General features: G+C 44.3%; 3 protein-coding genes across 15 annotated transcripts; 1 reads left to right on the forward strand and 2 right to left on the reverse strand.

The window, feature by feature from the left end:
- Positions 1-308: 308 nt before the first annotated feature.
- On the reverse strand, positions 309-1,527 carry LOC100285639 (lipid binding protein). The gene is made up of 3 exons (NM_001158530.2): positions 1,060-1,527; positions 931-957; positions 309-557 (listed from the first exon to the last, which is right to left on the reverse strand). The coding sequence occupies exons 1-3, from the start codon at positions 1,400-1,402 to the stop codon at positions 418-420; spliced, it is 510 nt and encodes a 169-aa protein (NP_001152002.1). The 5' UTR covers positions 1,403-1,527; the 3' UTR covers positions 309-417.
- A 3,005-nt stretch (positions 1,528-4,532) lies between these two features.
- LOC100283458 (50S ribosomal protein L12-2) lies at positions 4,533-7,002 on the reverse strand. 3 transcript variants are annotated; one of them, XM_008653262.3, is made up of 2 exons: positions 6,404-7,002; positions 4,533-4,723 (listed from the first exon to the last, which is right to left on the reverse strand). In XM_008653262.3, the coding sequence occupies exon 1, from the start codon at positions 6,894-6,896 to the stop codon at positions 6,414-6,416; it is 483 nt and encodes a 160-aa protein (XP_008651484.1). In that variant the 5' UTR covers positions 6,897-7,002; the 3' UTR covers positions 4,533-4,723; positions 6,404-6,413.
- A 1,217-nt stretch (positions 7,003-8,219) lies between these two features.
- On the forward strand, positions 8,220-22,336 carry LOC100502129 (SAP domain-containing protein). Of its 11 annotated transcripts, none has more exons than XR_002263587.2 (8): positions 8,220-8,598; positions 8,674-8,744; positions 9,430-10,695; positions 11,088-11,285; positions 11,358-11,509; positions 21,209-21,316; positions 21,429-21,716; positions 21,803-22,336. XR_002263587.2 is itself a non-coding variant. In XM_008655140.4 (7 exons), the coding sequence occupies exons 3-6, from the start codon at positions 9,435-9,437 to the stop codon at positions 21,680-21,682; spliced, it is 2,085 nt and encodes a 694-aa protein (XP_008653362.1). In that variant the 5' UTR covers positions 8,220-8,598; positions 8,674-8,744; positions 9,430-9,434; the 3' UTR covers positions 21,683-21,716; positions 21,803-22,336. The 11 variants fall into 11 exon arrangements, 9 of the variants coding, with proteins under 9 accessions (XP_008653362.1, XP_035817043.1, XP_008653364.1 ...); XR_004851618.1 differs by having other exon boundaries at positions 21,459-21,716; positions 21,803-22,126; XM_008655140.4 differs by having other exon boundaries at positions 21,209-21,716.
- Positions 22,337-22,580: the final 244 nt, after the last annotated feature.

The raw sequence follows: 22,580 nt of genomic DNA on the forward strand, positions 1-22,580 counted from the left end.
ATATCCATGATATATTTTAGATTGTTTAAATAATTTCCAAATTATGTTCTTTTAAATTATCCTCTATAATTTCCATTCGATGTACTTCATAGGCTTTATTTTTTTATTATCATAAAATCTATAATACCAATCACTAACATATAATGGGTTCTCTATATCTGGAGCACTATTCCTCAAAAGCCCAAACGCACGCGGATCTCCGTTGAGGAACCGGGCAGAATACCAACACGGCCGATTGGCGGCCGACATGGACGATCACACGAAAAAAAAAAAGAGCAGCGCTAGGTAGCAAACGTTTCTCACAGATGAGACAATCAACTAAAGTGAATGGATTATGGCACAGTGCGGATACAATGTCATAGGTTCACAGCACAACTCATCATGAACTAAAACCAGTCACCCAAACACCCGTCATCTTCAGAGGGGGCAGTGCGAGAGGAGAGTCGCGGCCACGCCGACGAGGACGGCGAACGCTGAGACCGGCGATCGGATCACCGCCGCTGACTTGGACGAGCCCGGGGTTGGGGCTGCCGGAGCCGTTCCGGAAGCTATAGGCGCTGCAAAGAAAAGGCATATGACGAAGTGACACAGACGTTTTAATAATCTCAAAACATTTCCAGATGCATAAGCATAGGTCCTCGTCAGAAACTGAAGATGGGGGCATTAGTGGAATTTCGTTCCAGAGAGGGCAAAGCCATCCAACCCACTTGACCACAAACGACGAAGTGCTCCCGCTTGTAATTCAGATTACTTCTAACAACAGTCTTACGATAAAAAATTAAAATTCGAGAATTAAGGTTGTAAATTGTTTGGCCTATTAGAAGTCTACACGTTTATGATTTAGTTAGACTTATCAGAACTCTACATTACGGATGAATGCATCGTGCAAACTGCGAACAAAGAGGGGGCAGAGGATCAATCTTGTGTTACCAGAAGCAGGGGCGCCGGGCACTTTGACTGCAAGAGAAAAAAAAGAAATGACAAATTAAACCAAAAGGCTTCTGTTGTACTCCAGAACAAAGTCGTACGAGGTGAGGGCCGCGGCAGTGGAGTACTGACTGTTGCACCGGCTGAAGGCGGCGGGGTCTTCGCCGCACGCCGCGGGCAGGCCGGCGGCGCGGGTGAGGTTGAGCGGCATGCCGTAGTTCCGGCCGAAAGCGGCGCAGAGGCAGGCGACGGTGGCGTGCCTCTTGAGGGCGGCCTTGACGCCGGCGCAGCACTCCCTGGCGGGCTTGCCCTGCGTGCTCCCCTGCTGCACGTACGGCAGGCAGCCCACGAGCCCGGCCAGCGCCGACGTGCAGTCCACCGACGAAGCCGGACCCGGCGCCTGCGACGCCGCGCCGGACGCTAGCGCGAGGACGGCCACCGCCACGGCGACGGCGAGGCTGATGAGGCGCGCCATGGCTGCACGGAGGCTAATGGATTCGAGGGCGTGCAATGCAAAAGGTAAACGCGGTTACTGTCTCACTTGATACGCGGCGGCGGTGAAGGCGGCGCGCGCGTTTTTAAAGGCCGTGGAACCGTCCCACTCCCACCCGTGGCCAGCGCGGACGACGAGATCTTCTGGGGTGTGCGGTTGGTTGCGATCGAGTCTGCTATCCGCTGGTTCAGTTGTGTGTGTGCCGCCGCGAAACGGCGCGTCGTCGGTCGCTTCGGTTCCGGCTCCGATCGAGATCGACGAGCGAGAGAGATCCGCGAGAGGCGTCACGTCGTCTGCCGACGGATCCTCTGGCGAAGTGGCGATCCGCGCGGCGCCAATCCAACAAGTGGGGTGATCGCGTGCAACGGCATGATGGAGCCATGACCATGGTCCATGAGCCAGGCAGGCATGTTGCTGCCATATGGGATTTTGGTTCCTTATCATGTACAGTAGGATGGAGTACCAAAGATCATATACAAATTAATGATAAGAGTGAGCTGTATATACCGCCAGCTCCTTTTGTTTTTTTTAAGAATCAGGAGGGGAGGCCCCTACTGAGGATTTTATTAAAGAAGCGAAAAGAAAACGTTAAAACTTAGTCTTTTTCAAACGTTAAAAAGTATAGAATAAGAGAGCACTACTCCTATGCCTGCCACAGACTCAGCCAATTCGGGATAGAGGTGTCAAAGTTCTCCTGCGCTCTGTGAATGATCAACCACAGCTCTTTGCTGAATTCCTGCGTACAGCGATGCACCGAAGGATCTGCCAGCTCCTTTTGTGATACCGGTGCAATGAAGAATGCACGAACAAGGAAGAGATCAGGGCTCGTCAGTGAGACGATTCAGATCATCTTTGGGAAAGAAAAGAAAAGAAAAAAAAAACAAAACAAACGACGTGCATGCTTGTGTATGAAGAAAACTGAACACCTGCATTATATATTGGACGTATGTATGTACACATCGAAACCATAAAACGGTGACACTACTACTGCCAACTTTCCAAAGATTGTCAACAGCCGGCCGGCTCATCTGCTATCTGCCATGCACTACGGTACAGGTGAAAAACACCAAGTACGCGGCAATCACGATGGCTCTGGAGTCCAAAAACGCCGGGTATTTAAACAACTTAACATCCTAGCGTTTACGCTACGCTCATAGCTAGCTAGCTAGCAAGCAGGTATACGAGAGCTCTAGCTTGATCGTTTACTTGTAGCAAATTTCAAGGGTCGTCGTCTCGCTACTCCACGACGATGTGCTTTACGGTCAGACGGCGTCACCGGGAGGAGGAGCTCAAGCAGGGAAAGGAAGGCGCAGGTGCAGCCGAGGAGGAGAAGACGATTTGGTCCCGTATTCGGAGGAACATGGCTGCCTATGAGACGGAGGAGGAGGGGACGAGGGCGAGAACCATTGCTCAACGTGCGAGGGCAACGACCACAACGAGAGATGCCAAGGCGGTAGAGAGGAGGGAGGAGGAGAAGCGGAGGTTGGAAGCGGAGGTGAGGAAGGAGCGCGAGAAGATGAGGAAAGAAGAAGCGGCGAAGATGCTACAAGCTGAGAAGAGGAAGCTCAAGGAGAAGGAGAGGAAGAAGCGTGAAGCGGATGATGAGAAGGAGAGGAGGAGGAAAGAGGAGCTCAAGAAAAAGAAGACGGTCAAGAGAAAATAAAGCTAACCGTGGCTGCACCTGCACGTACTCTTTATTGGATACGTAGTTTAGATCGATGCGTGCATTGTTTTAATTTTTTTCCTTTAATCATCATGATACTAGCTTTGTATGAATAGTCGAGCACTCGTGTATAATATATATGCGCTTCTTCTTATTTAAAAGACCTGCAATTTTCCTTTGTTGTCGCAACTTTTTTGCAATCCTGCAATTTTCTTTCTTTATCAGTGTTATTACTATTCTATGACCGCTTCTTTTCTGTCGGATGGTGGCTGATTTGGTTCGAAAACAAAAATGAAAACACCAGATTTGACTTTTCAAGAACACCAGTTTCAGTAAAATGCATCAGCAAGTTGGCTGAAATTGCAGCGATATGAATACAAGTATACAACTGCCACAACAAAAGTGGGTCGAAGCAAAATCGAACGGTTAGCGTTGATCTCAGAAGTCGAAAATATGTGCTGGTCATGAAACCATCAATAACGGACTAAGGCTATCCACAACCGTTACCACTAAATTTTTCCCCCTATATCACTTTTTCCCCTATATTTTTTCATCTCCCTCAGCGGTTCCCCCTAAATACTCCCCCTATACCCCACTACCACTATAAAATATTATTTTCTATATCAACTATCAATTTTTTATCTACTAACAATTACTCGTGGACCCACACACAGTGTTTAGGGTGATGAACAGTGACACGCTAAATCTGGGGGGAGAGAGAAGGAGATCGACACATAGGGGGCGCTGTAGGAGGCACCGCTGCGACCCTATACCCTACGCGCCGCATGCAAGGGGAGGGGGAGGGGCAGCGTCCACCGCTGCGGCTAGTCTAATATGCCAATCATCTTTGGAGATGTCTCTGCCCGCTGTACACTTCATATCAGCGGTTGCAGATGTTGCAGTTACGAAAGCAACACCACCAAAGTTCAAGTACTCCCTCCGTTCCAACATGCACATAGCCCAGCTTTAGCTATGTTCTAAGTTGAACTTTTATAATTGACCAAATTCATAGAAAAATGTGTTGATACATACAAATATCAAACAAATGCAGTATCAAGAAGTAGTTCACGGTGGATGGTTTAACCCAGCTAATTGCTAGTGTGATGTTAGAGTATTTTTAATTTAAATTGATCAAAGTCAGAGAAGTTTGCCTTAGAGAACTAAAATGATATGTTTTTTTTAAACGGAGGTAGTATTGAAACGACATAATGAACAATTATATATTTTTAATGAAAAAACGGAAGCTTTGCCGCTTAATTAAGAAAAGGAGCAATTCAGACGTGACACACTTGCAGCCCCACATAAGCGCCAATAAGTAATGGAGATAAATAACTACGAATTCTCTATCAGCAAAAGCACAGCATTATCAAACACCAACACTAGCTTTAGCAGATTCAGTTAGAAGAGAGCAAATATAACAACAGAGTGGCTTGCAGCATTTCATTCCTCTGGCTTCAGAAACACTTAATTAATAAACAAGGAAACAACAAGTTTATAAACAGAGACTTCAAAAACTATAAACTCAGTGTCTTAGACTTTACAGACAATTGTGCGATACTTATGATGATATGCATCATGGTCTCATGGATGACAGTGCAGAGCTTTCATTTCTTCAGGTCGTGGTAAGCATTCCTCTGTAACTGCACTAAGTAGGAGACAAAACATAGCACAATGGCACTTAGGGCCTGTTTGGGAAGTGCAATGGAGGGGATTGAGAGGGTTAGAATCCCTTACTAAGTTACTATTCAAAATCGAATAATAAGGGATTCTAGCCCCCTCAACCCCCTTCATTTCACTTGTTCCCAAACAAGCCCTTTAAGATCCTAGAGCAGTTTATGCAAACAAAGCGGGAACTTACCGTGCATTACACAACCTACTACAGACTATAACTACAAATAGAGAGATGCAAAAACATGCCAATTTCCCCTAATTTCCAAGAGTTCACTTAAAGAAATTTTACAGGCTTCCACAGTTGAAAATTGGCAGCTCAATTTAGCCTGTAGGGATGACTGACGATATTCGCCCGCAACTCTATGTTCTAATAACTTCACCATGCATGACCTACCATCTGAGTAACCACTCTACTAATATTTTAATAGTTTGAATAGCACGAGAAATAACACATTTAATATTCCTGTTTTCCTGCTTTATATGCACATTTCAAGACTTTACAAGCGATACTACAAGGTTTAATTTGTCCATGTTACTCACGAAAACTGCATACCAAGGGCTTCTATTTGCATAAATAAATGTTATCCCGTGCAACCCACAATAGGCAAATTTAAAACAGAAACCACATAATACAACTATGATTTTCATCAAGGGAAAATTATACAGCTAAGCAAACATGTTGGGTTAGCCATTTCTAAGCACAAATCAATTATATTATCGTATTGTTCATTAATTTTGAATTAAGACAAATATTGTATGGCTGCCTGAAACCATTCAGGAAATAAACATTGCGTGATTAAGCATAAGCAAACCATGACTAGTAAGAAGTAGCACACAGCTGCACATTATATCATTTATGTAACACGTAACGATAGATGTCCTGTATTTTTCACCTTTATCAATGATACACCACCTTCATATAAGCTATGTCTTTGGACAGAACTATTTAGAACTGTGAAACAAAACTATAAACATGCAATCTGTACATATCCATGGTAACGGATACCTTAAATTCAATTTGATACTTGAGATCACTTCATTCTTTATACCTACAACCCCAAACAAAGCCATTTAAAACAACAATACATCTCAATGTAAATGTACGGAAATCATCATTCATTTCGGGGTAATTTTCAAACATCGTTTTCATTGCCAGGCTAACCATAAAAAATCGCTTTCAAACAGCACATGAAATGGACAGAACCTACGGTGGATACTAAGAGAACATAAGCTTTACCCTTAATGATATGACCACAAACAGTTTCATGCACCAGAATAAAGATAATGGACACATTTCAGTTGAGCACCACTTGAAATGAACAAGTAATCCAAGCTAGCATATTCTAGCCACCTTTTACAGTAACACCACCACTAACTACTGAAGGTTGGCTGTTCAAACCAATCCAGGCCAGTAATATAGAACATTGTGCAGGAACACCTTATTGTGCGATTCAGGAAAATGCTGTCACTCGTATCAGTGATTAGGCTTGAGGCTTATCCGAAGCTACAACAACGCAAGTAGAGCATACGTTGCATCCTCTTTATACCCCTATCCAATCCATTGAATTCCATTCCAAACAAATTAAGGCGCAAAGATACGTTGCATCGTCTAAAAACACTAGGAACAAAAAAAAAAAAAGAGGCGACACCTTCGTGGGATCACTCGAGTGCAACAGCGGCACCGGCGGCCTTGAGCTTAGCGGCGAGCGCCTCGGCCTCCTCTTTAGGCAACCCCGCGCGCACCACTACGGGCGCCTTCTCCACGAGCTCCTTTGCCTCCTTCAGACCCAGGTCCGTCATCGCGCGCACCTCCTTGATGATCTTAATCTTCGCCGCGGCCTCGTACTTCTCGATCTTCAAGTCGAACGCCGTCTTCACCGCCGCGGCGGCCTCCACGGCTGCAGCCGCGGCGTCCCCGGCCCCGGCCGGAGAGGCTCCAGCAGCTGCGCTGGAGGTGAGCGACAGGCGGAGCTTGAGGCGCAGGAGCGCCGCGTAGTCGTCCAGCTCGGCGGGGGATAGGGCGAGGAGCTCATCCGCGATTCGAGACAGCTTAGGGTCCTCGCCGGCGGCTGTCGCCGCGGCGATGGAAAGGCGGCGGACGCGGGGGACCAATGGTGCGAATTTGGAGAAGAAGAGTGGCATTTCGGTAATTCCAAGGAGTTACGTGGTGGGGGTTAGGGTTCGAGGCTCGAGCTGGTTCGGGTTCGAGACAGGGCTTGAAGAAAAAGAGACGTATTTTCCCGACACGTAAACGAGGGGAAGGCGTGCTGTGGGTCCCCATCTGTAAGGAGAGATGGATGCGGCTTCAACGAAATAGAGGCTTAGGCGAGGGTTTCTCCATTATAGAAAAGCTAGGCATAGCCAACACTCTAAAATAGACATGTCAACTCCATTAACAGATTCAGAGCAGTATTAGTCTCGTTGAAACCAGGTTCCGTCCCCAGCGTCGTCGCCGTCCGTTCTCCTCCATCCCCGTCGCGTTCTCCATCTCCATCGCGTTCTCCTCTATCTCCGTCGCTTTCTCCTTCGCGCGGCAGCCGGGCGCCGCTACCTCCGACCAAGACTTCGCGCGGCAGCCATACCCGTCGCGTTCTCCACGACCCGGTGCGGCGCCTTTGGCAACGGAGGCGGCGACACCCGGCGCGGTTGCTCCTGCGGCAATGGAGGTGGAGACGGACGGCACGGTGGCTCCTGTGGCAATGGCGGTGGAGATGGAATGCGTTGTGGCTCTGGCTCCTCTGGCACCGCGCGACGAGTAGCTTCCGGGCGATCTCGAGCCACCGGGCCGGCTCGGCGCGGCTGCGGCCGCCGCCGCCGCCGGAGAAATTCATGTGTGGTGGAGATCTCCATGGTGGTGGGCTCCACCCTGCGCCGCGCCAGCGACGGCAGCGGCGGCGGGAACGCCTTGGGCGGGGCCGCGTGCGGGCCACCTCCTCCTCCCCCGCGCTCGTCGTCGCCGCAGCCCGGGCACGAGCGGTCGGTGGCGGCCGAGCCGTCGATATCGGAGAAGCCGTCCGAGCCTGTCTCCGAGCGGCGGCTTCTGTGCCTGAATCATGCTCCATATGTGGTCTCTGTCCGGCCGGTCGACGTCGCCGCCGTGGCCCGTCTCCTTTGGCATGACGGTAGCCTTCTCAGCGCCAGCAGCGGTGGCCTTGCCGTTGCCGCCATCGCCAGCGCCCTGCTCGACGGACTGCTGGCACGGGAGGAGCTGCTGCTCGGTGGTCTCCAACACTGTCAGTGATGTCCGTGGACGGCAGCAAGAGCGAGCAGCAGGCCTCACGTATATGGTAACGGAAATATGACGGCGTGAGTTTGAGATCGTCCTTACCTGTTAATGAAGTTAGCATGTCCATTTTAGAGTGTTGGCTATGCCAGCTTTTCTATAATGGAGAAACCCTCGTCTGAGCCTCTATTTTGTTGAAGCCGTATCGGTCGTGTTTCATAATGTCAAATCTCTCATCTGTCAGGCGGCAGCACCCTGACGTTTGGCTGTTCTCCATTTCCAGGCTTCCGAGTTCCGACTACTGGGCGCCACACGCGGCGCAAGCGCAGGAGGCACGCCATCTGTTCTTGCTGTCGCTCTCCCCAACCCCAAGCATAAACCCCTGTGTCCTCGTACAAACCGAAACCGAAACCAAACTCCGCCACGAGTGGGGCGAGCGGATACACGAGCTCGTGAAAGCTTGATCTGCTCTCCTTGTTTTCGATCTTTCGCAGTCGCCGATCCCCCCTCCCGCTCGAGGTTGCTGTTTTTCTTTTTGAGATTTCCCCCGGATCTTTTCGGTGCTGTTTTGTTGTTGTTTCGTTTCAGGATCGCGTAGTCTCGGCGATTTCCCCGAGAGTGGTCCGTGCATTCTCGCCTCGTTTTGTTTTGTGATTTTCACTAGGGGTTTGGTCTGATGGATGCGCGTGCTTGTAGGTTCTTGGAACTTCAGGGTTGGAGGAATACGGTGTGCGCTAGACAGCAGTCTCCGCGGTTGTTGTACACTTGTACGTGAAATCCCATCCGACTGCAATTTATATATTTTTTCTGATTGCCGGTGCGTTGTTTCTTGGCATTGTAGTTTGCTCGTCAGCTACCGTCTGTTCCGGGATATCGACATCGTTTGTTCTTTTGCAATGCCTTTTTGTTGTGGACCTCTGCCTCAGGAGAGAATCAGCTTGTTTCATTGAAGACTTCCCTGTGTAGTTTTCGGTTTCGCTGATGTGCAGAAATTAACTGAAATTGGTATTATTATGGCCTTATGGACGATATGGATAAGTTATGAGTAGTTCTCCACCTAGATTTAGTATTCATCTCTTGTCAAATTTACAGAGTAAAAAATTGCGTAAACTTTAGAGATTATCACTGTAAAAGTGCATTCACATATAAGAGCTTGGGGTTTTAAAGAACATTTTTTCTTAACGTATAAAATGTACATTACTGGAGTAACTAGAGTCCAAATAAATAAGATGCGTGGGACTCTTTTAAACCTTTTAATTCTGTTGTGGCTACTCAAGAATATATCAATGCTTAGTTTGATTCATATATTGGTATCCTGTATTCCTGTGATATGATATAGATGATTTTGTCAATTTGGAACTGTAGAAGCCTGCTTGATTTCGCTCTTGGAAATCTCGTGTAGCTCTTCTGAAGGCTATTTCTTACTAGCTCTACGGGGAAAACTTTTTGCAGACACAATGTTGACATATCCTATATTGAACGACCGATCAATTGATCAGTGGACGGTTACTGAGTTGAAGGATGAGCTTGAGCGAAGGTATCTGCCTGTCAGTGGTTCGAAGGATGAGCTTTTGAAGAGACTCTTTGAGGCCATGCAGGATGAGATACTTGATGGTGAGGGAAAAACAACTGTTGTAACTTCCCCTCCTGAGGAATTGAAAGGTGGTGAAACTCCTGGTTCCATTGATGTATCTGTTAACCAGGCTTCAATTGAGCAACATGTTCATAAAGGTGCTTCCGAGGTTGCGAAACAGGGGGTAGGTCTTGTTATCTCTGTTACAGAAGCTTATGATGAAAGTACATTTGCTACTTCAGAAGTTACTCAGGAGGCTGTGGTTGGTACTGCAGAAGTTAGTCAGAGAAGTTTGGATGCTGTTGCAGAAGTTGAGTCTTGTCTAGTTGATGCAGCTGCAACTGATGAACCCGATGGTAATGGTCAAGGTTCAGCTTCAAGTGGTGATACTATAGTGAAGGAAGGAAGTCCGCGCTCTGAAGGTCATGGCAATACTATTGAGAAGACCCCAGAAGATGGCACCAATAAGAAAATAGCTGTCGATGATGAACCTTCTGACCTTACTGGTGGTGACATCAAGTTGGGCCTCGATGTGCACAGCAAGATTCTAAAGCTGGAAGATGAACCCGCACCTCCTCATGATATGTTGCATAATCATGAGGATTCTGATGTTGTTGCAGTTGCTGAGCCAGAAGATGACACAAGCAAAAAAATGATAAGTGATGATGTACCGACTGGTCTTATGCATACCAATGTTGAGTTAGGTGCCAAGGTAGACTGCAAAATTGAACAGGAAGAAGTATCAACATTGTCTGATGCTGCTGCATTGCATTCTTATCCTAAGGAACATATTGTGGCTGTGGCAAAAGGCCTTGCGCTCCCAAGGAGGATGCTGATGTCAGGCTACACAAGTAATATAGACTTGGACAGAAAAGAGGAGAGTCCTGACATAAATTCTTGTGAGAAACTGAACTTAAATAGGAGTTCAGGTGATGAATCAATGGATGAGGATGTGATGGAAAGGAAGCATGCCGATTCCTATATCAAACCTGAAGATCTTAGAGGAAAGACAAAGGTTACTTCGGAGCATGTGTTTAAAGATGTTTCTCTGCTTGATACTCGTGCTGAGGGTTCCCCTGCACACTCAAAGGAAGTTGTCACTGAAGAGAAGCTATCAACTCCAACTGAAAAGAGGAAACTTGAAGGTTAGTGATAATTTGTTGACAGTATATTGAGAGTGGATTTGCTATGTTCTTGTACTTATAATCACATATTCATATTCCTTTTCTATTCTCTCATTGTCATTATGCTTTCTGTAACATGTTAAAAGGATTTGTGTGGTTGTGCAGTGCTATGAGCGTCCAGATTTCTGTTTCGTCATCCTTACACTTCATCTTTTTCCTTAAATATATATTGCATATAACTATTGTACATTTACGTTTCCTGGTTCTCTACTCCTTTCTAGACTAGAGGTATATAACACTTATTGCAGTTCTGTAGTAAGACTAGTGTCATCATGCCAAACTTTTGGCTTGTTGGTACTACTCATGCCAAGTATAATTCTTGACTTTGTTTTAAACCACTGTTAAATGAACAGATCAAGAAGTCATTGAAAATAATGAGCCAATCAAACGCCAGTACCTATGGAACGAGGATGCTGTCAATATTTCTGATCAACAAGCATCCAAAATAACTAGTACTGGTACTCAGAAGGAAGTTATTTGTCCTGCTCCAGAACGTTCTTTTGGCAGGCCTAATACAGTAGCAAGAAGAAATTCTCCAAAGGAGCGGATTGGTGAGGTTCTTCTACATGTTCAAAACAGTAAGAAATTCACTGTTGCTATCTAATTCTTATCACATACTGCAGTACCACCTGCCAAAACATCCGCAACAACTTCTTTAAGAATTGATCGGTTTGTGCGCCCATTTACTCTGAAAGCTGTGAAAGAACTTCTTGGTAAAACTGGATCCATCTGCAGTTTTTGGATGGATGAAATCAAGACTCACTGCTATGTCACAGTATGATCTTATCTTCCTTACCCTATGTTACCACCTTATTCTTCCCCTGAACACATTCGCCATTCCTCCAATTGATGGTTTATTTTGTTGTCAATACACATATTGTATTACTTCAATCCAAATTATAGGTTGTTTTGGATTTTAGGGGTCCAAAACCCGGGCGCGAACATAATCACCAGGTGTGCTGGGACCAAGTCTCACATATATGATGAATCATGGCACAGGATCGAATGTCACATCTTTACTATATAACAGGAGTTCTATACAAAATAAATAAATAATTACATCATATGAGGAAACGATCCAGCAACCCAAAGTTGACTGGGAGACGACGACCTAGACCTCTCACGAACACATCGCAGCATCCTCCAAGCGCCTCATCATGTGATACCTGTTCTTGACCTGTGGGGGGTGTGAGACAGCAAGAGTGAGCTCACATACGTTCATCGCTCAACAAGTTGTGGGGAATAATGTGCATGAACTCGCCAAAGGTGGGAGCTCACGTGAAGTGTAAGGCTTACCAAAGAGGATGGTTGAAGCTGAGCATTGCTTTTAAAGTTGGTCAAAATTTTATTAGCAATTACTAAGTATAAGTAAATACCAAACCCAATTAAGTAATAGAACAAAAGTAACAACATCACCTGCGATGCAATGCATATGACAAATTGAAATTTAGTTCCATAAATTAATCATGTGAGGGTCCGAGCTGCTCATGACCGTGAGCACGGCTAGTATACTAGTTTTACACTCTGCAGAGGTGGCGCATCTTTACCCACAAGTCATGTTACCCATCTGCCAAGGGATCGCGACTTCCCATACACCTCTACCGAGGAGGCGAGGCAGGGTAACACTACGAGGCCTTTACAAAGTTCCACTAGCTTCAGAAAACCCGCTACAGTTTATAGGAAGCTCCAATGCAGGAATCCCCTTGCAGGACCGCCATCGCAGCAAAATCCTCCCGAGTGTCTCCCTACACTGACCACTCCCCTACTGCCCTTGCCCCTTTCGGGTAAGGTAGTCCTCCACTAGCTTTCCTAATTAATCAGCCAAGGGCGTCCCATTATACCCTTGTGGTAGCACTGTTTTCCCGGGTGGTCGCTCCATGTTCCAATTAACATAATGATCTTATCATGAACGATAAATAACAACGGATAACAAAAGTATAATCATGAGTAATGTATCTTCATACCCAAAACCACATAAAGCACTAGCAAGTACTACCCAAAAAGTTCAGTGGTAACAAGGTATAAAGATAATCAAACTAGGGTAACCTATTGGGTCCCATCAAAATTAACCTATGCAGATCATTATGATTAATCAGAACATGGCTGGGTAAAAAGAAGTGATCAAGGGCACAACTTGCCTGGGACTTGAGATTCCAGGTACCAACTTGCTCTTCAGATGACACGTGTCCTCACGCTAGTCGTAGCAATACAAACAAACAGTGTATAGACAAAATTAACATTACACCAAACATAAGTACAAACTGAATAATAATAATCTACACGTTGCTACGAGATCGTGGGTTCGCGAATCACTAGAATCGGAGTTAGGGTTGAAGAGAGGTGGTTTCGGAAGATCTATGTGATTAACCAATTAGATCTAGATCTTTATGTTGATTTTATAAGTTATGTGATAAAGATATTTAAGGGGGTCACTTTGATCTATATCATACTAGAGTGGAAATAATATTTTAGTTACATTACTAACTTTGATTAGTAGGAACAATCTACTAAACATAGGTCAAATGAATATTTATTTTTGGAAGCATGCTATTTGCTAAGATAATGTTACGAAAGTATAGGCACAATTATTATGAAGCTAACGCAACTGGAACGGGTCAGATCAGAATTAAAACAAAGAAGTTATGAATTTCCAAAGTTTTAAGTGTTGGATTAAAAGAAACTAAGTGCATAATTTTTAAATCTAAGTTTCATGGATAGACAGAGGTACTAGGTGATGAACAATATTAAAACAAAATTATTGCAACTGGAATGACTCAATTTGGAGTTAAAATGAATTAAATATGAATTTCACAAGTTTCTAGTATTGTTTTTGTAATAAAAATCATTTTCCACAATTTATTATCTAATTTTACTACTCACTGGACTGGGCGCATTATTATCAGAAACTCCAGGGGTTAGAGCGCAAAAACGATCGAAGACTCAGTGGTGCACCTAAGTGGACCGCGGGTTTATTCTGAATAAATCTAGGGGCTCCTACATAAAAAGGGTCGGCCGAAGGGGTATGGGTTTCTCAGGGCCGTTAGATCTATTTCGGATGGCTTTGATTAGATCCAAACCAATCAACACACCCGAGCCATCGATCCCGGGATCAACGGCCAGAATCAATCCCGCGAAGTGGTTATGTGCCTTTTAATCCTGGCTATCTACGCGGAGATCAACGGCTACGATCTACTGGGTTGAAGGGGTATTCCCTCACTTAATCTGGTTCGTTCATCGACCAACCAACGGTCACCTGCAATCCTTCCTGAGCTGACACACGGCGACGGAGCAGAGCTCCCCTTGCGGCGGCGCCATGGGTGACCACCGCGCAGAAGACGCGCCCGAGTACGGATCTCGAATCCTATCGCTTGAAAACAAGGTTCGGATTGCAGAGGAACAGACGAGAGGGATCTCACCGGTGGCAGAAGGTTCTCACTAGGATTTGTAACACGGAGCACCACGGCCTCGACGGTGTCCGCCAGGACGGCGGCGAGAAATTCGACCGGTGCCCCCAAGTTTCCCCCCCACTGCCAACCACGCGCACAATCCATGCGACATGGCCAACCATCACGCACTCGTTGAAGGTCCGCACAGGGGTGCTCTTCATCTCTCTCCACCTTGGCGCCCGGATTCTTGAATTGGTATCGCCAGCGCCGGATGCAGCTGGGAATTGTGGGTGAGCGGCGACTTTCAGGTCTGCCGCCGAGCTCGGCTGGATGGAGGAGGGTGAGGCCCCAGGTTTTATCCTCCCCCATCGCCAGAGATCTCGGTCGATTTAGTTGCAACCTTAGTAACCAGGTTCCCGGATCGATGGGATCGAGGAACGGGAACGTGGTACGCGGAACGCTACAAAAACTAGGATTTAACACTACTGGAACAAGATTGTTCCCACGTTCCCGGAACGGAACGAACGTTCCCGGAACGAGGAACGTGGCCAAGTTCCCAGTTCCCGGTTACTAAGGTTGCAACAACTCGATCCGAGCCCCACGGACCCGAGCGCTTGAGGTTCTGTTCCGATCCCCACGGCGAGCGAAGGACGGGGATGACCAAGGGGACCCGTGGGTCAGCGGACGAGTGAGAGCCAATGGCGCTGTGAGTTAGGCCGACATCGGGCCCACAGATCAGTGATTGAGAGGAGCAAGCACGCGTGCACCTGCGTTTCCAGGCAGCCACGGGGGAGAGGGCAGTGGCCATCCGTTGGGAGGGAAAAAAAAGGTGTGTTGGGCTGGGTGAGGAAGTTTTGGCCCATCCGAGGTAATGTAATTCTTTCTCTTTTCTTTTTTTTTCCTTTCACTTTTATTTTCTATTTTATTTCAAATTCAAATCTAATTTGAGCTTCACATATTTTATTGCACACAATAAAATACAACGTGATACGAAATATATATTGTGTTTTACTATTATTATTCTATTCTTTTAAGCAAATGCTCAAAAACATATAATAAGGAATAATTCACATTATATATTCTTTTTTTTGGAATGTATATTTTTTTTGAATGTGTGCTTGAATTAAAAGTTATTCAAACAAATATTATTTATTTATTTAGGATAATTTTGATATATAACTTTCACCATGATTTATTTGAGTCGAGATTATTTTTAAGGAGTGTTCTAGTTATAAATTTGCAATAGATAGATTGAAAATATTTCCTTTAATTATTGTTCCTTAGTTTCAAATTTTGGATCTAAGTTTTAAACTACCAAGCTGTTGATATTACTGTTTATTTTCTTTAGGAGAATAAACTTAAAAAAATGAAACTCAATTATTAAACAGTATTTTAACTCAAATATTTATGGAGGAACTTCTATGAATCCCAAAATTAGGATTTTGGGTGTTACAAATCCTACCCCCCTTAACAGAAATCTCGTCCTCGAGATTTGCAAGAAAGGGGATACAAGTCTATCTTGTAGTCTAGATTTCATTTTCTAATTAGTTCTAGTACGAAAAGATTTTTTTAATAGTCTATATCAAATTATCAGGCGATTAGGAAGGCATATGTATGGCCACCTTATTATGTAGGATAAAAGATGTCCTAGAAGTATGAGTAGGTGTTGGTAAGAAAGAGTAGGGAAAGGGAAAGGCTCCGTCCCAGATTGTGGATCTTGATTCCGCTGGCGATTCAACTTGATCTTTGAAGACTTGAGTTGGTGCTTATCCTTTCTTGATGTCGTTGATCCTTTTCTTCTCCAGTCTTGGTCTTTGGTGTCTCCATCCGAGTTTGGGACAAGAGGCTAAGATAGATCTGTTATGTAGATGAAGTTGTTGGGTATAGCCGAGTTGATTTAAGTCACCAATTTAGTCTTTAGTGAATTAGGAGTATGGCCTTATCCTTTGTACCAGTATTAAGTAAATTACATTAGATTAGGTCAACTTGAGGTTATCCTTCATTAGGTTAGATTATTCTATCACACTGGATCAGATCTAGGTTAGATTGTTATGACTAGATAGACTAGATAAGACCTAATTAATTTGGATTGGATCATGATTGTTACTCCGGGGTGAGATAAGCGAAGTGGTTAAGATAAGATAAGATAAGATAGATTCTTTTAAGATGAGATAAATCTATTAAGGTAAGAGAATATCTTTTAAGCTAAGAAGGATCTTATGAAGCTAGATATATTTTAATGGAGGATATTCTTAGTTGATCTAGTTATATTATGATTTCTTATGCCTTTATGCATATGCAGATGGAATTGTGGACATTACTCCACAACTCATCACACTCAATCAAAAATCCAAATCAGACAAATATCATAAGAACAAACATTCAAGTGCATAGATAAAAATAGTTTTGTTTTTGTTCCTAAGATTAGGTTTCCTATCCCTAAAAGTCACTTTAGGTACATGATTTCAAAGTGTGAAATCCCCATATGTCTTTAGAAAAGAAAAGATAAGAGTAATCAGAGTAAAGCGGAAATAGATGAGAAAAAGATTAAGAAAAGTTTAGAAAGAATTAGAGTAGCAAAGGTAAGTAGACAATGGTTGTCTAGTTCTATCTAGGTTGCGTCCTACAGTCAACATTCCTCTGATACCACTTCTGTCACACCCGGATTTTAGGGGTCCAAAACCCGGGCGCGAACATAATCACCAGGTGTGCTGGGACCAAGTCTCACACATATGATGAATCATGGCACAGGATCGAATGTCACATCTTTACTATATAACAGGAGTTCTATACAAAATAAATAAATAATTACATCATATGAGGAAATGATCCAGCAACCCAAAGTTGACTGGGAGACGACGACCTAGACCTCTCACGAACACATCGCAGCATCCTCCAAGCGCCTCATCATGTGGTACCTGTTCTTGACCTGTGGGGGGTGTGAGACAGCAAGAGTGAGCTCACATACGTTCATCGCTCAACAAGTTGTGGGGAATAATGTGCATGAACTCGCCAAAGGTGGGAGCTCACGTGAAGTGTAAGGCTTACCAAAGAGGATGGTTGAAGCTGAGCATTGCTTTTAAAGTTGGTCAAAATTTTATTAGCAATTACTAAGTATAAGTAAATACCAAACCCAATTAAGTAATAGAACAAAAGTAACAACATCACCTGCGATGCAATGCATATGACAAATTGAAATTTAGTTCCATAAATTAATCATGTGAGGGTCCGAGCTGCTCATGACCGTGAGCACGGCTAGTATACTAGTTTTACACTCTGCAGAGATGGCGCATCTTTACCCACAAGTCATGTTACCCATCTGCCAAGGGATCGCGACTTCCCATACACCTCTACCGAGGAGGCGAGGCAGGGTAACACTACGAGGCCTTTACAAAGTTCCACTAGCTTCAGAAAACCCGCTACAGTTTATAGGAAGCTCCAATGCAGGAATCCCCTTGCAGGACCGCCATCGCAGCAAAATCCTCCCGAGGGTCTCCCTACACTGACCACTCCCCTACTGCCCTTGCCCCTTTCGGGTAAGGTAGTCCTCCACTAGCTTTCCTAATTAATCAGCCAAGGGCGTCCCATTATACCCTTGTGGTAGCACTGTTTTCCCGGGTGGTCGCTCCATGTTCCAATTAACATAATGATCTTATCATGAACGATAAATAACAACGGATAACAAAAGTATAATCATGAGTAATGTATCTTCATACCCAAAACCACATAAAGCACTAGCAAGTACTACCCAAAAAGTTCAGTGGTAACAAGGTATAAAGATAATCAAACTAGGGTAACCTATTGGGTCCCATCAAAATTAACCTATGCAGATCATTATGATTAATCAGAACATGGCTGGGTAAAAAGAAGTGATCAAGGGCACAACTTGCCTGGGACTTGAGATTCCAGGTACCAACTTGCTCTTCAGATGACACGTGTCCTCACGCTAGTCGTAGCAATACAAACAAACAGTGTATAGACAAAATTAACATTACACCAAACATAAGTACAAACTGAATAATAATAATCTACACGTTGCTACGAGATCGTGGGTTCGCGAATCACTAGAATCGGAGTTAGGGTTGAAGAGAGGTGGTTTCGGAAGATCTATGTGATTAACCAATTAGATCTAGATCTTTATGTTGATTTTATAAGTTATGTGATAAAGATATTTAAGGGGGTCACTTTGATCTATATCATACTAGAGTGGAAATAATATTTTAGTTACATTACTAACTTTGATTAGTAGGAACAATCTACTAAACATAGGTCAAATGAATATTTATTTTTGGAAGCATGCTATTTGCTAAGATAATGTTACGAAAGTATAGGCACAATTATTATGAAGCTAACGCAACTGGAACGGGTCAGATCAGAATTAAAACAAAGAAGTTATGAATTTCCAAAGTTTTAAGTGTTGGATTAAAAGAAACTAAGTGCATAATTTTTAAATCTAAGTTTCATGGATAGACAGAGGTACTAGGTGATGAACAATATTAAAACAAAATTATTGCAACTGGAATGACTCAATTTGGAGTTAAAATGAATTAAATATGAATTTCACAAGTTTCTAGTATTGTTTTTTAATAAAAATCATTTTCCACAATTTATTATCTAATTTTACTACTCACTGGACTGGGCGCATTATTATCAGAAACTCCAGGGGCTAGAGCGCAAAAACGATCGAAGACTCAGTGGTGCACCTAAGTGGACCGCGGGTTTATTCTGAATAAATCTAGGGGCTCCTACATAAAAAGGGTCGGCCGAAGGGGTATGGGTTTCTCAGGGCCGTTAGATCTATTTCGGATGGCTTTGATTAGATCCAAACCAATCAACACACCCGAGCCATCGATCCCGGGATCAACAGCCAGAATCAATCCCGCGAAGTGGTTATGTGCCTTTTAATCCTGGCTATCTACGCGGAGATCAACGGCTATGATCTACTGGGTTGAAGGGGTATTCCCTCACTTAATCTGGTTCGTTCATCGACCAACCAACGGTCACCTGCAATCCTTCCTGAGCTGACACACGGCGACGGAGCAGAGCTCCCCTTGCGGCGGCGCCATGGGTGACCACCGCGCAGAAGACGCGCCCGAGTACGGATCTCGAATCCTATCGCTTGAAAACAAGGTTCGGTTTGCAGAGGAACAGACGAGAGGGATCTCACCGGTGGCAGAAGGTTCTCACTAGGATTTGTAACACGGAGCACCACGGCCTCGACGGTGTCCGCCAGGACGGCGGCGAGAAATTCGACCGGTGCCCCCAAGTTTCCCCCCCACTGCCAACCACGCGCACAATCCATGCGACATGGCCAACCATCACGCACTCGTTGAAGGTCCGCACAGGGGTGCTCTTCATCTCTCTCCACCTTGGCGCCCGGATTCTTGAATTGGTATCGCCAGCGCCGGATGCAGCTGGGAATTGTGGGTGAGCGGCGACTTTCAGGTCTGCCGCCGAGCTCGGCTGGATGGAGGAGGGTGAGGCCCCAGGTTTTATCCTCCCCCATCGCCAGAGATCTCGGTCGATTTAGTTGCAACAACTCGATCCGAGCCCCACGGACCCGAGCGCTTGAGGTTCTGTTCCGATCCCCACGGCGAGCGAAGGACGGGGATGACCAAGGGGACCCGTGGGTCAGCGGACGAGTGAGAGCCAATGGCGCTGTGAGTTAGGCCGACATCGGGCCCACAGATCAGTGATTGAGAGGAGCAAGCACGCGTGCACCTGCGTTTCCAGGCAGCCACGGGGGAGAGGGCAGTGGCCATCCGTTGGGAGGAAAAAAAAAAGGTGTGTTGGGCTGGGTGAGGAAGTTTTGGCCCATCCGAGGTAATGTAATTCTTTCTCTTTTCTTTTTTTTTTCCTTTCACTTTTATTTTCTATTTTATTTCAAATTCAAATCTAATTTGAGCTTCACATATTTTATTGCACACAATAAAATACAACGTGATACGAAATATATATTGTGTTTTACTATTATTATTCTATTCTTTTAAGCAAATGCTCAAAAACATATAATAAGGAATAATTCACATTATATATTCTTTTTTTTTGGAATGTATATTTTTTTTGAATGTGTGCTTGAATTAAAAGTTATTCAAACAAATATTATTTATTTATTTATTTAGGATAATTTTGATATATAACTTTCACCATGATTTATTTGAGTCGAGATTATTTTTAAGGAGTGTTCTAGTTATAAATTTGCAATAGATAGATTGAAAATATTTCCTTTAATTATTGTTCCTTAGTTTCAAATTTTGGATCTAAGTTTTAAACTACCAAGCTGTTGATATTACTGTTTATTTTCTTTAGGAGAATAAACTTAAAAAAATGAAACTCAATTATTAAACAGTATTTTAACTCAAATATTTATGGAGGAACTTCTATGAATCCCAAAATTAGGATTTTGGGTGTTACAACTATGCATCTAGACATAGCTTATATCTAGATCCATGATTTGGTATGGGGGGTGTGTCATGTAAAGCTAACACTTCCATACAGCAAATGTAGGGAATGTTATCTTAAGTACTTGCTCTGTTTCAAAGACCACAATTTAGGTCATTTTTGTTTTGTCCTAGTCAAATTTCTCTAAGTTTGACCAAATTTGTAGAAAAAAATATATCACCAACTCGAATTCCAAATAAATACTCTGTTGAGGCGTTTCATGGTGGATTTAATGAAACGAACTTGATGTTGTTGATGTTGGTGTATTTTCTTAGTAAACTTGGTCAAGGTTAAAAGAAGATTGACTTAGGACAAAGCTAAAACAACCTATATTTTGGAATGGATGGAGTATATTCCAGGATTTGACCATTTATAGTTATTTCACGCTGCATCAATCTTGCTTTTTGTATGCTTGATAGTAGCCTTTTTACAATCACAACTTGCAGACGACATCATTTACAAACTTACAATTGATCTTGATTCAGTCACTGTTAATAGTTTTGGTTTTAGAGGAATGGTAGTTTTGTTGTCTGGTTGTTCATGATTGTAAGCTCAGAGCATTCCGTGATATGTTGCCTTTTTATTGTCTATTCCTTTTAGTGGCATGGCTTTGATTTTCCTGCTTCTCTTACCTCTCTGGTTCGTAGTACTCTTCAGTGGAGGAAGCTGTGGCCACGAGGAATGCTGTCTACGACCTCCAGTGGCCCTCAAACAACAACAATTATCTGATCGCTGAATTTGTCGATCCAGAAGAGGTAAAGCTCAAACTTGAAACTCCACCATCTCAAATTCCTCCTATCAGTCTGAGCACAGCTACAGCACAGCAGACAGCAACCTTCCAACAGGCAATGGCTAACCAAACTCTAGTACCTCCCCATGTTCCTGCTACTTCGAGAGGTTTATTGCCCACTCCAGCACGGTTTGCCAAGGTGCCTCCCACCTCTGACCCTGGACCAGCAAGGGAGAGCCTTCCTCCCCCTCCACTGAGCCTGGAACCTGCCCGGACACTGGATGAGCTCTTCAAGAAGACACAGACGTACCCAAGGATTTACTACATGCCACTGTCAGAAGAGGAGGTATCTGCTAAACGTGCAGCTCACGACAAAGGTAGAAGGGGATAGTGGGCTTTAGTTTGTCGCTCAAGCTGGTATTTTGGTAAGTATCTTGTACTTGTCACAGCTGTTTTCAGATGCAACCATACTTGTCACGGCACAGCGATCGACAGGCTCTCTTCTCCGCAGCTGACTCCACCAGACCAGCAGCTGCAGCTCTATGAAGAACTACTGCACCGTACTTGTCCCTACATTTAGCTGGTATTGTGTTGAAAGGCTTTAGTAGTTTGTTGTGAGGGAAGACCTGATTGGGTACGTGGTATTTTGGAGTTAAGGATACCGTGGCTTCTCCAAATCACGATGGCGTGTAATTTTGGCATTCCATAGAGTACCACGGTTTCTCAAAACTAAGATGATGACAAAACATCAGGGATTTGGGTCCAAGTGATGGTGTAAATGCAGAAAATTGACAGCATTTTGGCTTCTCCAAATCACGATGGCTCGTTGAGTACTTTTCATGCTCTATCACACTTTGTTAATAGCATCGCACTTATTGTAGGACAAACACTGCAAAGCAAAGTGTATTTTGTGTCCATGTTTTGAGTGGCTTAGTGTCCAACTCACTAGTGATCGATAGTCTTCATGTTGTATAGCGAGTAAGCGTTCCTATTGCAGTGAATTGAGTAATTTGTTTGAGTGGCACTAGATGGAGTGTTGCAAGATTGTGATGCTTGTTACTCTTAGGGCTGATTTGGTGACCAGAGATCACGGGAGAATTGGGAGGAAATTAGTTTATTTCTTCCCTCAATCCCCTTCCATCCTTCCGGGATTCCCTTGTCACCAAATCACCCCTGATTGTCACCTCCTAACAACTTGGTGGCTTGCATTCTCCATTGTGAAGCCCACGTGAAGGTTGTGCGTGACTTCATAAATTCGACATCTACAACATTGACAATTTGATTTACTT

Source organism: Zea mays, chromosome 7 (genome assembly GCF_902167145.1).
Source record: "Zea mays cultivar B73 chromosome 7, Zm-B73-REFERENCE-NAM-5.0, whole genome shotgun sequence".
Lineage (NCBI taxonomy): Eukaryota > Viridiplantae > Streptophyta > Magnoliopsida > Poales > Poaceae > Zea > Zea mays.